This window comes from Oncorhynchus nerka, linkage group LG10, assembly GCF_034236695.1.
Source record: "Oncorhynchus nerka isolate Pitt River linkage group LG10, Oner_Uvic_2.0, whole genome shotgun sequence".
NCBI classification, from domain to species: domain Eukaryota; kingdom Metazoa; phylum Chordata; class Actinopteri; order Salmoniformes; family Salmonidae; genus Oncorhynchus; species Oncorhynchus nerka.
Genome location: NC_088405.1, coordinates 88,402,596 through 88,416,398, shown reverse-complemented (window position 1 = coordinate 88,416,398; position 13,803 = coordinate 88,402,596). Strand labels below are relative to the sequence as shown.

General features: G+C 43.7%; 1 protein-coding gene and 1 non-coding gene across 2 annotated transcripts in view; one reads left to right on the top strand and one right to left on the bottom strand.

Moving 5' to 3' along the window:
- LOC115124098 (rho GTPase-activating protein 26-like) overlaps positions 1-13,803 on the bottom strand; it is a 244,439-nt gene that overhangs the window by 71,022 nt on the left and 159,614 nt on the right. The window contains 2 exon segments of the mRNA XM_065023899.1: positions 1,658-1,817; positions 8,574-8,679. Coding sequence (XP_064879971.1) covers positions 1,658-1,817; positions 8,574-8,679 — 266 coding nt within the window.
- On the top strand, positions 9,763-9,817 carry LOC115136538 (U7 small nuclear RNA). Its single transcript, XR_003864647.1, has one exon. It is a non-coding gene; the product is annotated as a U7 small nuclear RNA (small nuclear RNA).

Genomic DNA, 13,803 nt, shown 5'->3' with positions numbered 1-13,803 from the left:
TTACTAGGTCTTTAAGAGTTTATTCAGAAGATAACAGCTCTATAAATATTATTTTGTGGTGCCCGACTCTCTAGTTAATTACATTTACATGATTAGCTCAATCAGGTAATATTAATCACAGAGAAATTATTTTATAGAATAGCATGTCATATCACTTAATCCGGCATAGCCAAAGACACGACAGTTCTTTCACACCGATCTCGACAAATCATTTCTGTATGGACCTCACTTTGTGCAAGGGGGCATTGTCATACTGAAACAAGAAAGGGCCTTCCCAAAACTGTTGCCACATTGGAAGCACAGATTCATCTAGAATGTCATTGTATGCCGTAGTGCTAAGACTTCCCTTCACTGGACGTAAGGGGCCTAGCCCGAACCATGAAAAACAGCCCCAGAGCATTATTCCTTCTCCTCCAACAAACTTTGCAGTTAGCACTATTCATTTGGGCAGGTACCATTCTCCTGGCTCATCCAAACCCAGATTCGTCCGTCAAACTGCCAGATGGTGAAGAGTGATTCATCACTCCAGAGAACGTGTTTCCCTGCTCCAGTGTCCAACGGCGGCGAGCTTTACACCATTCCAGTCGAAGCTTGGCATTGCGCATGGTGATATTAGGCTTGTGTGCAGCTGCTCGGCCATGGAAACACATTTCATGAAGCTCCCGGCAAACAGTTATTGTGCTGATGTTTCTTCCAGAGGCAGTTTGGAACTCGGTAGTGAGTGTTGCATCCGAGGACAGACAATTTATGTGCGCAACGCGCATCAGCACTCGGTGGTCCTGTTCTGTGAGCTTGTGTGGCCTACCACTTCATGGCTGAGCTGTTGTTGCTCCTAGACGTTTCCACTTCACAATAACATCACTTACAGTGGTCCCGGGGAAGCTGCTATCAGGGCAGAAATTTGACTAACTGACTTGGAAAGGTGGCATCCTACACTATATATACAGAAGTATGTGGACACACCTTCAAATTAGTGGATTCGGCTATTTCAGCCACACCCGTTGCTGACAGGTGTATACAATTGAGCACACAGCCAATCTCCATAGACAAACATTGGCAGTAGAATGGCCTTACTGAAGAGCTCAGTGACTTTCAACATGGCACCATCATAGGAAGTCCATGATTTTGGAATGATATGTTCAACGGGTCGATGTCCATTTCCTTTTGGGGATGTAGTGTATGACGGTGCCACGTTGAAAGTCACTGAGCTCTTCAGTAACGGAGAGAGTGTCCACATACTTAATACCATGCCACTCTCATAATGCTTCAGTTATTCAGAAATGTTATCAGCATTATGACAAGGATGATTATTTTCCCAACACTGTGTTCTCCATTCCTCTGACAACATTTCTCTCATTCCATTCAGATAATTCAATCAAAAGTCTGGGGCAGATGAATCTCAGAATCAATCGCTGCTCAAGTAAATGTGGATCATTAGTTTTCACAGACACACGTTGTGATAAATACTCCTCCACCCTGGCTAACCAGATTACAGTTCTGGTCTCTCCCTCCCTCCCTCCAACGGGCCCATTATCCGCCAGGGGCCAATATGGGACTTGGAGACGAACCCTGTCATCCAGGTAAGAGAGATAAGATAAGGTGTTGGATTGTGTTGAACAGAACTTCTCTCTCAGAGACCCCTCACTGACTGACTCACCCTCTCGTGGTTCTCGATGAGGATCTCCACCACAATGTTCTGGAACTTGATGTCCATGATGGCTGCCACAGTCTCTTCCTGCGGCCTCAGCAGAGTTGGGCCGAACACCACCCCCAGGTTAGCCACAGTCATCAGGTTCTGCTGGTGGTGATTGGCCACACTGGGGAGGTCGTGAGGTAAGGGTGGGGGGGAGCGAGGAAAGATGTGTGAGACTTTACTTTTACATTTTGGTCTTTTAGCAGCCGCTCTTATCTAGAGAGACTTACATGAGCAGTTAGAGTGAAATGTCTTGCTCATGGGTACATTGCCCGATTTTTCACCTAGTCAGCTCGGGGATTCGAACCAGCAACCATTCTGTTATTGGCCCAATACTCTTAACCGCTAGGCTACCTGCCGCACTTTAAAGATGTGTCCTGCTAGTGTGCTATAAAAGGATAGGGTTCCATTTGGTTTGCAGTATAAATCATTGATTAATTGTGACACATCTCACTAATGCCAGTTGGCTGGCATTCATATTGAGGGCACACATTCTTCCCAATCAAAGTAAAATTGCAAATGGGAGTTTTGCACTGTTGATATCAGCTAAACTCCATAAAAAAATGAATTTTCTCTTTGGCCCTGTCCAGAGTTAGTGTTGCATGGTGTTGCTACTTCCTGAGTGACACTGCTGGGTCGTTCCACGAAATGACTGCCTTTTGTGACCCTTTCATATTTTAAATAGAAATTGTGCACCAATATTGAATTTTAAAAGGCTGTTATATTAAATGAAGCGCCCTTTAATATAGGCCACATGGAAAATGCAATAAATCAGATGTTTTATGAATATGAATAAAGGCTTGTTAAAGTGCCCTCCGTCACCCTGTGTCACTTCCAGGAAGATACAAACCCCCTTAATTCAGCCTTAGTTATTTTTGTTGCTTCGACAGTCATTTCTGAAGATCATTATTTATTTCATGTGGCTAGTGATTAATTTCCGTCTGTCCCTCATTTTAAGGTCAACCCTGTTACGTGAACCGAACTCTTGTTTTAATATGGTGGAACTTTAAACATCTAATAGTCAAATCATAGAGTTTGACATTTTCAGGTGTTTTGTGGTGGGAAACTGAGCAGGTAGAATGTAACACGTCAACCCTGTTACCCGTAGACAGACAGGCTTGAAAATGTTTGAACAATTTAAAAAATGTTGTGAAGTTTGCATTCAATTGCCACTCCCTGTTGCACACAACAAGCTTCCATTCCCCCTGTCACGTGGGAATTTATGGGTGATTTAAGAAGAAATCGTCAACCATGTTACTTTATAAAGACCCAATGCAGCAGTTTTTATATCAATATCATGGAGTTTCTGTGTAACAATTAAGTACCTTACTGTAATAGATTTCCATTAAAATGGGCATAAATAGTTTTAAAGCAAAAAACTATTTCTCAAGCAAGAATTTTGCTATTAGTGTCTGGGAGTTGTCTGAGTGGGAGGGAAAAACTGTCAGGTTTGGTACTCTCTTTGTTATTGGTCTATTAACCCATTTACCGTATGGTGATGTCACCATAGAAAAAACGAAACTCTGCCCACGCAAACCTGCTAATCGGAAAATGCTGTATAGACTATATTTTCAACCAGCTATGAGGAAATAACACTGATCACATTTTATTCTCTCACTTTTACAGTGTTAGTTTCATCAGCTGCTATACAGTGTGATATAAAACACAGCACTGGGCCTCAGACAGGTACTATATCTTTTGATGAAGTTGAACATGTGCTCTTTATGACAGAATGTTAAAATGAGGTGAAACCATTTTTCTATAATTTTTTTACCAAGTTACACTTCTCAAAAGGCAGCAAATCGATGGAACAACCCTGCTGCATCATAGTGCACATGCCAACCAAGTTAAGCCCTTCTTTTAGCTGGGGTCAAACACTGTCATTATCTAACATCTGCCCAGTCCTATAAAAACACTGTCATTATCCAACATCTGCCCATTCCTATAAAAACACTGTCATTATCCAACATCTGCCCAGTCCTATAAAACACTGTCATTATCCAACATCTGCCCAGTCCTATAAAAACACTGTCATTATCTAACATCTGCCCATTCCTATAAAAACACTGTCATTATCCAACATCTGCCCAGTCCTATAAAAACACTGTCATTATCCAACATCTGCCCAGTCCTATAAAACACTGTCATTATCCAACATCTGCCCAGTCCTATAAAAACACTGTCATTATCCAACATCTGCCCAGTCCTATAAAACACTGTCATTATCCATAAAACACTGTCATTATCCAACATCTGCCCAGTCCTATAAAAACACTGTCATTATCCAACATCTGCCCAGTCCTATAAAACACTGTCAGTCATTATCCAACATCTGCCCAAAAAAACACTGTCATTATCCAACATCTGCCCAGTCCTATAAAACACTGTCATTATCCAACATCTGCCCAGTCCTATAAAAACACTGTCATTATCCAACATCTGCCCATTCCTATAAAACACTGTCATTGTCCAACATCTGCCCATTCCTATAAAACACTGTCATTATCCAACATCTGCCCAGTCCTATAAAAACACTGTCATTATCTAACATCTGCCCATTCCATTATAAAAGTCCTATAAAACACTGTCATTATCCAACATCTGCCCAGTCCTATAAAACACTGTCATTATCCAACATCTGCCCATCTCCTATAAAAACACTGTCATTATCCAACATCTGCCCATTCCTATAAAAACACTGTCATTATCCAACATCTGCCCATTCCTATAAAATCTGCCCACTGTCATTATCCAACATCTGCCCAGTCCTATAAAAACACTGTCATTATCCAACATCTGCCCAGTCCTATAAAACACTGTCATTATCCAACATCTGCCCAGTCCTATAAAACACTGTCATTATCCAACATCTGCCCATTCCTATAAAACACTGTCATTATCCAACATCTGCCCAGTCCTATAAAACACTGTCATTATCCAACATCTGCCCATTCACTATAAAACACTGTCATTATCTCTGCCCAACATCATTATCCAACATCTGCCCAGTCCTATAAAACACTGTCATTATCCAACATCTGCCCAGTCCTATAAAACACTGTCATTATCCAACATCTGCCCAGTCCTATAAAAACAATGTCATTATCCAACATCTACCCATTCCTATAAAACACTGTCATTATCCAACATCTGCCCAGTCCTATAAAACACTGTCATTATCCAACATCTGCCCATTCCTATAAAAACACTGTCATTATCCAACATCTGCCCAGTCCTATAAAACACTGTCATTATCCAACATCTGCCCAGTCATTATCTCTATAAAAACACTGTCATTATCCAACATCTGCCCATTCCTATAAAACACTTCCTATAAAACACTGTCATTATCCAACATCTGCCCAGTCCTATAAAACACTGTCATTATCCAACATCTGCCCAGTCCTATAAAAACACTGTCATTATCCAACATCTGCCCATTCCTATAAAAACACTGTCATTATCCAACATCTGTCATTATCCATCTGCCCAGTCCTATAAAAAAACACTGTCATTATCCAACATCTGCCCAGTCCTATAAAACACTGTCATTATCCAACATCTGCCCAGTCCTATAAAACACTGTCATTATCCAACATCTGCCCAGTCCTATAAAAACACTGTCATTATCCAACATCTGCCCAGTCCTATAAAAACACTGTCATTATCCAACATCTGCCCAGTCCTATAAAACACTGTCATTATCCAACATCTGCCCAGTCCTATAAAAACACTGTCATTATCCAACATCTGCCCATTCCTATAAAACACTGTCATTATCCAACATCTGCCCATTCCTATAAAACACTGTCATTATCCAACATCTGCCCAGTCCTATAAAAACACTGTCATTATCCAACATCTGCCCATTCCTATAAAAACACTGTCATTATCCAACATCTGCCCAGTCCTATAAAACACTGTCATTATCCAACATCTGCCCAGTCCTATAAAAACACTGTCATTATCCAACATCTGCCCATTCCTATAAAACACTGTCATTATCCAACATCTGCCCATTCCTATAAAACACTGTCATTATCCAACATCTGCCCATTCCTATAAAAACACTGTCATTATCCAGCATCTGCCCATTCCTATAAAAACACTGTCATTATCCAACACTGTCATTATCCAACATCTGCCCATTCCTATAAAACACTGTCATTATCCAACATCTGCCCAGTCCTATAAAACACTGTCATTATCCAACATCTGCCCAGTCCTATAAAACACTGTCATTATCCAACATCTGCCCATTCCTATAAAAACACTGTCATTATCCAGCATCTGCCCATTCCTATAAAAACACTGTCATTATCCAACATCTGCCCAGTCCTATAAAAACACTGTCATTATCCAACATCTGCCCAGTCCTATAAAACACTGTCATTATCCAACATCTGCCCAGTCCTATAAAACACTGTCATTATCCAACATCTGCCCATTCCTATAAAACACTGTCATTATCCAACATCTGCCCAGTCCTATAAAACACTGTCATTATCCAACATCTGCCCATTCCTATAAAACACTGTCATTATCCAACATCTGCCCAGTCCTATAAAACACTGTCATTATCCAACATCTGCCCAGTCCTATAAAACACTGTCATTATCCAACATCTGCCCAGTCCTATAAAAACAATGTCATTATCCAACATCTACCCATTCCTATAAAACACTGTCATTATCTAACATCTGCCCAGTCCTATAAAACACTGTCATTATCCAACATCTGCCCATTCCTATAAAACACTGTCATTATCCAACATCTGCCCAGTCCTATAAAAACACTGTCATTATCCAACATCTGCCCAGTCCTATAAAAACACTGTCATTATCCAACATCTGCCTAATTCATTCCTATAAAACATTCCTATAAAACACTGTCATTATCCAACATCTGCCCAGTCCTATAAAAACACTGTCATTATCCAACATCTGCCCAGTCCTATAAAAACACTGTCATTATCTAACATCTGCCCATTCCTATAAAAACACTGTCATTATCCAACATCTGCCCAGTCCTATAAAAACACTGTCATTATCCAACATCTGCCCAGTCCTATAAAAACACTGTCATTATCCAACATCTGCCCATTCCTATAAAACACTGTCATTATCCAACATCTGCCCATTCCTATAAAACACTGTCATTATCCAACATCTGCCCATTCCTATAAAACACTGTCATTATCCAACATCTACCCATTCCTATAAAACACTGTCATTATCCAACATCTGCCCATTCCTATAAAACACTGTCATTATCCAACATCTGCCCATTCCTATAAAAACACTGTCATTATCCAACATCTGCCCAGTCCTATAAAAACACTGTCATTATCCATTCACATTATCTCTACCCATTCCTATAAAAACAAAAACACTGTCATTATCCAACATCTGCCCAGTCCTATAAAAACACTGTCATTATCCAACATCTACCCATTCCTATAAAACACTGTCATTATCCAACATCTACCCATTCCTATAAAACACTGTCATTATCCAACATCTGCCCATTCCTATAAAAACACTGTCATTATCAACATCTCATTATAAAAACACAGCATCTGCCCAGTCCTATAAAAACACTGTCATTATCCAACATCTACCCATTCCTAGTCCTACCCCATAAAAACACTGTCATTATCCAACATCTGCCCATTCCTATAAAAACACTGTCATTATCCAACATCTGCCCATTCATATAAAACACTGTCATTATCCAACATCTGCCCAGTCCTATAAAAACACTGTCATTATCCAACATCTGCCCATTCCTATAAAAACACTGTCATTATCCAACATCTGCCCAGTCCTATAAAAACACTGTCATTATCCAACATCTGCCCAGTCCTATAAAAACACTGTCATTATCCAACATAGTAACATGATAGTAACCTATCGTCACTCTGACATGGTATTGAGAAAGACAGATGGCAAACCGCCTCCGTTGGACAACAATAAATAGGCTAAGAGTTTTAACTCTACTGCCTGCCTCTGATAGTAACCTATCGTCACTCTGACATGGTATTGAGAAAGACAGATGGCAAACCGCCTCCTTTGGACAACAATAAATAGGCTAAGAGTTTTAACTCTGCTGCCTGCCTCTGATAGTAACCTATCGTCACTCTGACATGGTATTGAGAAAGACAGATGGCAAACCGCCTCCTTTGGACAACAATAAATAGGCTAAGAGTTTTAACTCTGCTGCCTGCCTCTGATAGTAACCTATCGTCACTCTGACATTGTATTGAGAAAGACAGATGGCAAACCGCCTCCGTTGGACAACAATAAATAGGCTAAGAGTTTTAACTCTGCTGCCTGCCTCTGATAGTAACCTATCGTCACTCTGACATTGTATTGAGAAAGACAGATGGCAAACCGCCTCCGTTGGACAACAATAAATAGGCTAAGAGTTTTAACTCTGCTGCCTGCCTCTGATAGTAACCTATCGTCACTCTGACATTGTATTGAGAAAGACAGATGGCAAACTGCCTCCATTGGACAACAATTCCCAGAAGAAGAGGATGAGTCCGGCGACCAAACTAATGACGTGTGTTGTTTTTCCGTGGTGGTGTAGAGGAGGAACACAGGGGAAAGCTAGGAGCCATTACTGGTGTCAACACTACAGTTCTGAGTTCATTACCAAGCCACACCTGGGTGGGTGTGGTAGTGGCTTTCGGCATGGGTGGGGGATTTGTAACATGGTCTGCATCCAAAATGGACACCCTATTCCCTAAATAGTGCACTATATAAGGAATAGGGTGCATGTGGGAGTCAGTTGTGGTCATGGCCGTCAGCGCGGTACAGGAGGATTTGTAACACAGTACATGGGAGACCCCAGGGGAGTGGGCCTAAACCAAACCTACTTTGCCAAGTGTTTCGTAAGCAGGTCCAGCATCTGCCGGTTCTTCTCTGGGAGCCAGTGGACGATGCTATGGATCTCTGTGATCCTCGCCTCCTGATTGTCACGTTCTAGAGAGAGAAGAGAGAAGAGGGAGAGAGGAGAGAGAAGAGGAGAAGAGAGAGAGATAAGATAGAGAAGAGAACGAAGAGAGAGAGAGATGGTAAGGTGAGGTAAGGACGCTGTCTAAATAACAGTGACAACGTCATGTAGAACACTCAGATGTGTTTCTAGACATCCTACTACCCAAAACATCCGTTTCCTCAGATTCCTAATAAGGCTTTCCAGCTATTGCCATTATCACAACAACAGTGTTGCATTTACCAGAAGACTGGTGAAAATAATACAGTAATACTTGCCCTTGGTTCAATCTCCTTTCAACCCACATGAAGAAATACTACAGTTGACAATAGAATACTACTGTACTTACTATAGAAAAGAGCAGAAGCTCTGAACTCTCTGTTCAGACCTACCTACCTACAGGTTATAGAAAAGAGCAGAAGCTCTGAACTCTCTGTTCAGACCTACCTACCTACAGGTTATAGAAAAGAGCAGAAGCTCTGAACTCTCTGTTCAGACCTACCTACCTACAGGTTATAGAAAAGAGCAGAAGCTCTGAACTCTCTGTTCAGACCTACCTACCTACAGGTTATAGAAAAGAGCAGAAACTCTGAACTCTCTGTTCAGACCTACCTACCTACAGGTTATAGAAAAGAGCAGAAACTCTGAACTCTCTGTTCAGACCTACCTACCTACAGGTTATAGAAAAGAGCAGAAACTCTGAACTCTCTGTTCAGACCTACCTACCTACAGGTTATAGAAAAGAGCAGAAGCTCTGAACTCTCTGTTCAGACCTACCTACCTACAGGTTATAGAAAAGAGCAGAAACTCTGAACTCTCTGTTCAGACCTACCTACCTACAGGTTATAGAAAAGAGCAGAAACTCTGAACTCTCTGTTCAGACCTACCTACAGGTTATCGAAAAGAGCTACAGGGTTATAGAAAGAGCAGAAGCTCTGAACTCTTTGTTCAGACCTACCTACCTACAGGTTATAGAAAAGAGCAGACCTACCTACCTACAGGTTATAGAAAAGAGCAGAAGCTCTGAACTCTCTGTTCAGACCTACCTAGCTACAGGTTATAGAAAACCTTTTAACAACCTGCTCTTTTAGTATTTCTCCAGTAGGTTTCCTCAAGGAGAAAGCCTCCAGAGTCTATGCCAAAGACAATAAAACAAAAACACTAGAGATAGGTTGGCTAAAAAAGTCACAAAAACTATGTGCGCGCTTCCATGCAGCAGAATCAGCCTGGTTCTGGATGGCCTGACTACTAGCATGAACGACAACAAACTGTCATGTGGGGAATCGTAAGGGGCTCGTTTCAGTTAGTTTCATCTTATTGTTACCATGTCTTGATTTGAGCTGTTTTGACGGATTTCATGTCAATGCTAATACGGCTCAAATTCGCTAGCTAGCTAACCAACAAATGTAACAACGTATTTGAGAGACAACAAGTGGTCATTGTGCAAATGTATTTATGTTTTCAATAAACAATGGAGAAAAAATATAGCTTCCATGTTGTCAACAATCTAAGCCAACCTCATCTGTTTTTCCCCATGGTTAGGGAATGTTGTTTTTGTTCCTAATGAACCAACTAGTGTATAGTAAATACTACAGTATACTACAGTAAATACTGCAAAAACACTACAGTGAATACTATAGTATTTTTTCATGTGGGAACTGCTCACACATTCTATATACTATACTTAAGCAATAAGGCCCGAGGAGGTGTGGTATATGGCTAATATACCACAGCTAAGGGCTGTTCTTATGCACAACGCAAAGCGGAGTGCCTGGACACAGTCCTTAGCCGTGGTATATTGGCCATATACCACAAACCCCCAAAGTGGCTTATTGCTATCATAAACTGGTTACCAACGTAATTAGAGCAGTAAAAATACACGTTTTGTCATACCCGTGGTATACGGTCTGATATACCACGGCTGTCAGCCAATCAGCATACAGGCCTCGAACCACCCAGTCTATAATGCTGTTTTTATAGTTTACCACAAGAGCTTATCATACTATATGTTATGAAAGCATTGATTCCCTGGAGAGGCAAATATACTATGGTTACAACCTGCATGTAGATTCTGAATACAGCTGGCAGTTATCCCTACATTCCATCATTATACTCCATTACCTTGAGAGAGGTTTGCCTCAGAGCACCTTTACTACAGAACTCTACAGAAGTCCTATTCTCACGATACCAGTCAACACTGTACAACAGCTGGAGATGAGGCTACCTGTCTCCTTCTCCTTCTGTCTTCAGGCGCAGGGCTGCCCAATTTGGTTCCAATACAGTTGGTTACCTTTCAAATACTTTGAGTGTCATTTTCCCTCCTGGAGTACCATATGGTGCTATTAGATTGGGTCCATTGTGCCGCCCAGACAACCTCAATCAAGACTAGATGATTTTCGAAGTACATATATATTTTAAAGAAGACAAATGCTATTTGAATCCAGGTCATCAGGTCTGTGTACTGTGCTGTCTCAGAGCAGGTTTGTGTGTTTACAGGTCTGTGTACTGTGCTGTCTCAAGGCAGGTCTGTGCGTCTACAGGTCTGTGTACTGTGCTGTCTCAGGGCAGGTCTGTGCGTCTACAGGTCTGTGTACTGTGCTGTCTCAGGGCAGGTCTGTGCGTCTACAGGTCTGTGTACAGGGCAGGTCTGTGCGTCTACAGGTCTGTGTCTACACTGTGCTGTCTCAGGGCAGGTCTGTGCGTCTACAGGTCTGTGTACTGTGCTGTCTCAGGGCAGGTCTGTGCGTCTACAGGTCTGTGTACTGTGCTGTCTCAGGGCAGGTCTGTGCGTCTACAGGTCTGTGTACTGTGCTGTCTCAGGGCAGGTCTGTGCGTCTACAGGTCTGTGTACTGTGCTGTCTCAGGGCAGGTCTGTGCGTCTACAGGTCTGTGTACTGTGCTGTCTCAGGGCAGGTCTGTGCGTCTACAGGTCTGTGTACTGTGCTGTCTCAGGGCAGGTCTGTGCGTCTACAGGTCTGTGTACTGTGCTGTCTCAGGGCAGGTCTGTGCGTCTACAGGTCTGTGTACTGTGCTGTCTCAGGGCAGGTCTGTGCGTCTACAGGTCTGTGTACTGTGCTGTCTCAGGGCAGGTCTGTGCGTCTACAGGTCTGTGTACTGTGCTGTCTCAGAGCAGGTTTGTGTGTTTACAGGTCTGTGTACTGTGCTGTCTCAGGGCAGGTCTGTGCGTCTACAGGTCTGTGTACTGTGCTGTCTCAGGGCAGGTCTGTGCGTCTACAGGTCTGTGTACTGTGCTGTCTCAGGGCAGGTCTGTGCGTCTACAGGTCTGTGTACTGTGCTGTCTCAGGGCAGGTCTGTGCGTCTACAGGTCTGTGTACTGTGCTGTCTCAGGGCAGGTCTGTGCGTCTACAGGTCTGTGTACTGTGCTGTCTCAGAGCAGGTTTGTGTGTTTACAGGTCTGTGTACTGTCCTGTCTCAGGGCAGGTCTGTGCGTCTACAGGTCTGTGTACTGTCCTGTCTCAGGGCAGGTCTGTGCGTCTACAGGTCTGTGTACTGTGCTTGTTGTGGGGTTCGACCAGGGTGCCAAGTCGATGACAAAGATCCTCACATATTTTTGCTTAATCATAATATGATTAGCCTGCTTAATTGCTTACACATAACTCCAAACAGTCTGAAGTATAGGTCAACAGGTTTTCCATGTGTATCAGATGGCAGAACACAGAATTTTATGCCTCAGGGACTGACAACACAACCTTGCACTTGCTAAACTGCTGAATTTCACTCTCTGTACCAGAACACATGACAATGTAGCAACTCCTCATTGTTCAATTGGAAGTTGTACCAGTTTCATATTTACCAACGTCTGTAGTGATGCATACATACGGAATTCAGAATGACTGTATAATGTTGAGACTCCTTTTAGCCATGCCTACCACTATGCTATCGGCCATGGCTCTGATTCTCCTGGGCTCTGATTCAGCATGGCCCAGTCAGCCAGGTCCCAGTCAGCCAGGTCCCAGTCAGCCAGTTCCCAGTCAGCCAGGTCCCAGTTAGCCAGGTCCCAGTTAGCCAGGTCCCAGTCCGCCAGAGCCCAAACAGTCAGGTCCCAAACAGTCAGCCAAGTCCCAGCCAGCCAGCTAGGTCCCAGCCAGCCAGGTCCCAAACAGTCAGCCAAGTCCCAGCCAGCCAGCTAGGTCCCAGCCAACCAGGTCCCAGTCAGCTAGGTCCCAAACAGTCAGCCAAGTCCCAGCCAGCCATCCAAGTCCCAGCCAGCCAGGTCCCAGTCAGCTAGGTCCCATCCAGTCAGCCAAGTCCCAGCCGGCCATGTCCCATCTAGTCAGCCAAGTCCCATCCAGTCAGCCAAGTCCCAGCCAGGTCCCAGCCAGCCAAGTCCCAGCCAGCCAGGTCCCAAACAGTCAGCCAGGTCCCAGCCGGCCATGTCCCATCCAGTCAGCCAAGTCCCATCCAGTCAGCCAAGTCCCAGCCGGCCATGTCCCATCCAGTCAGCCAAGTCCCATCCAGTCAGCCAAGTCCCAGCCAGGTCCCAGCCAGCCAAGTCCCAGCCAGCCAGGTCCCAAACAGTCAGCCAGGTCCCAGCCAGCCATGTCCCATCCAGTCAGCCAAGTCCCATCCAGTCAGCCAAGTCCCAGCCAGGTCCCAGCCAGCCAAGTCCCAGTCAGCCTGGTCCCAAACAGTCAGCCAGGTCCCAAGGAGCAGAGCAGGCAGCTGATGCAAGGCCCCATAAGTCACCGCAGGGCAAGTCGATAGAGAATGCACCGGTGGACACACTACATCAAACCCTCTCTGTCACCTCGCCACCGCAATCCACTTCCAGTGTTAACACACACACACCCCCACACACGCACGCACGCACACACACACACACACACACACACACACACACACACACACACACACACACACACACACACACACACACAAGACACTCTCCACCAGGTCATGCATGTGCACCAACACACACCCAGACCCCAGCCTGCATTTGACAGGCTGTGTAGCCACCGTTCTATATGGACACAAGCTCGGATGCAACGATTGACTGACGGATTATCAAGTCCTTTACTGTCATGGTCCCCACCCTTAAGGGAAAAATAGCCATCCACATTAATATTCATTTACAGCTCATTCTTCTTACTAAC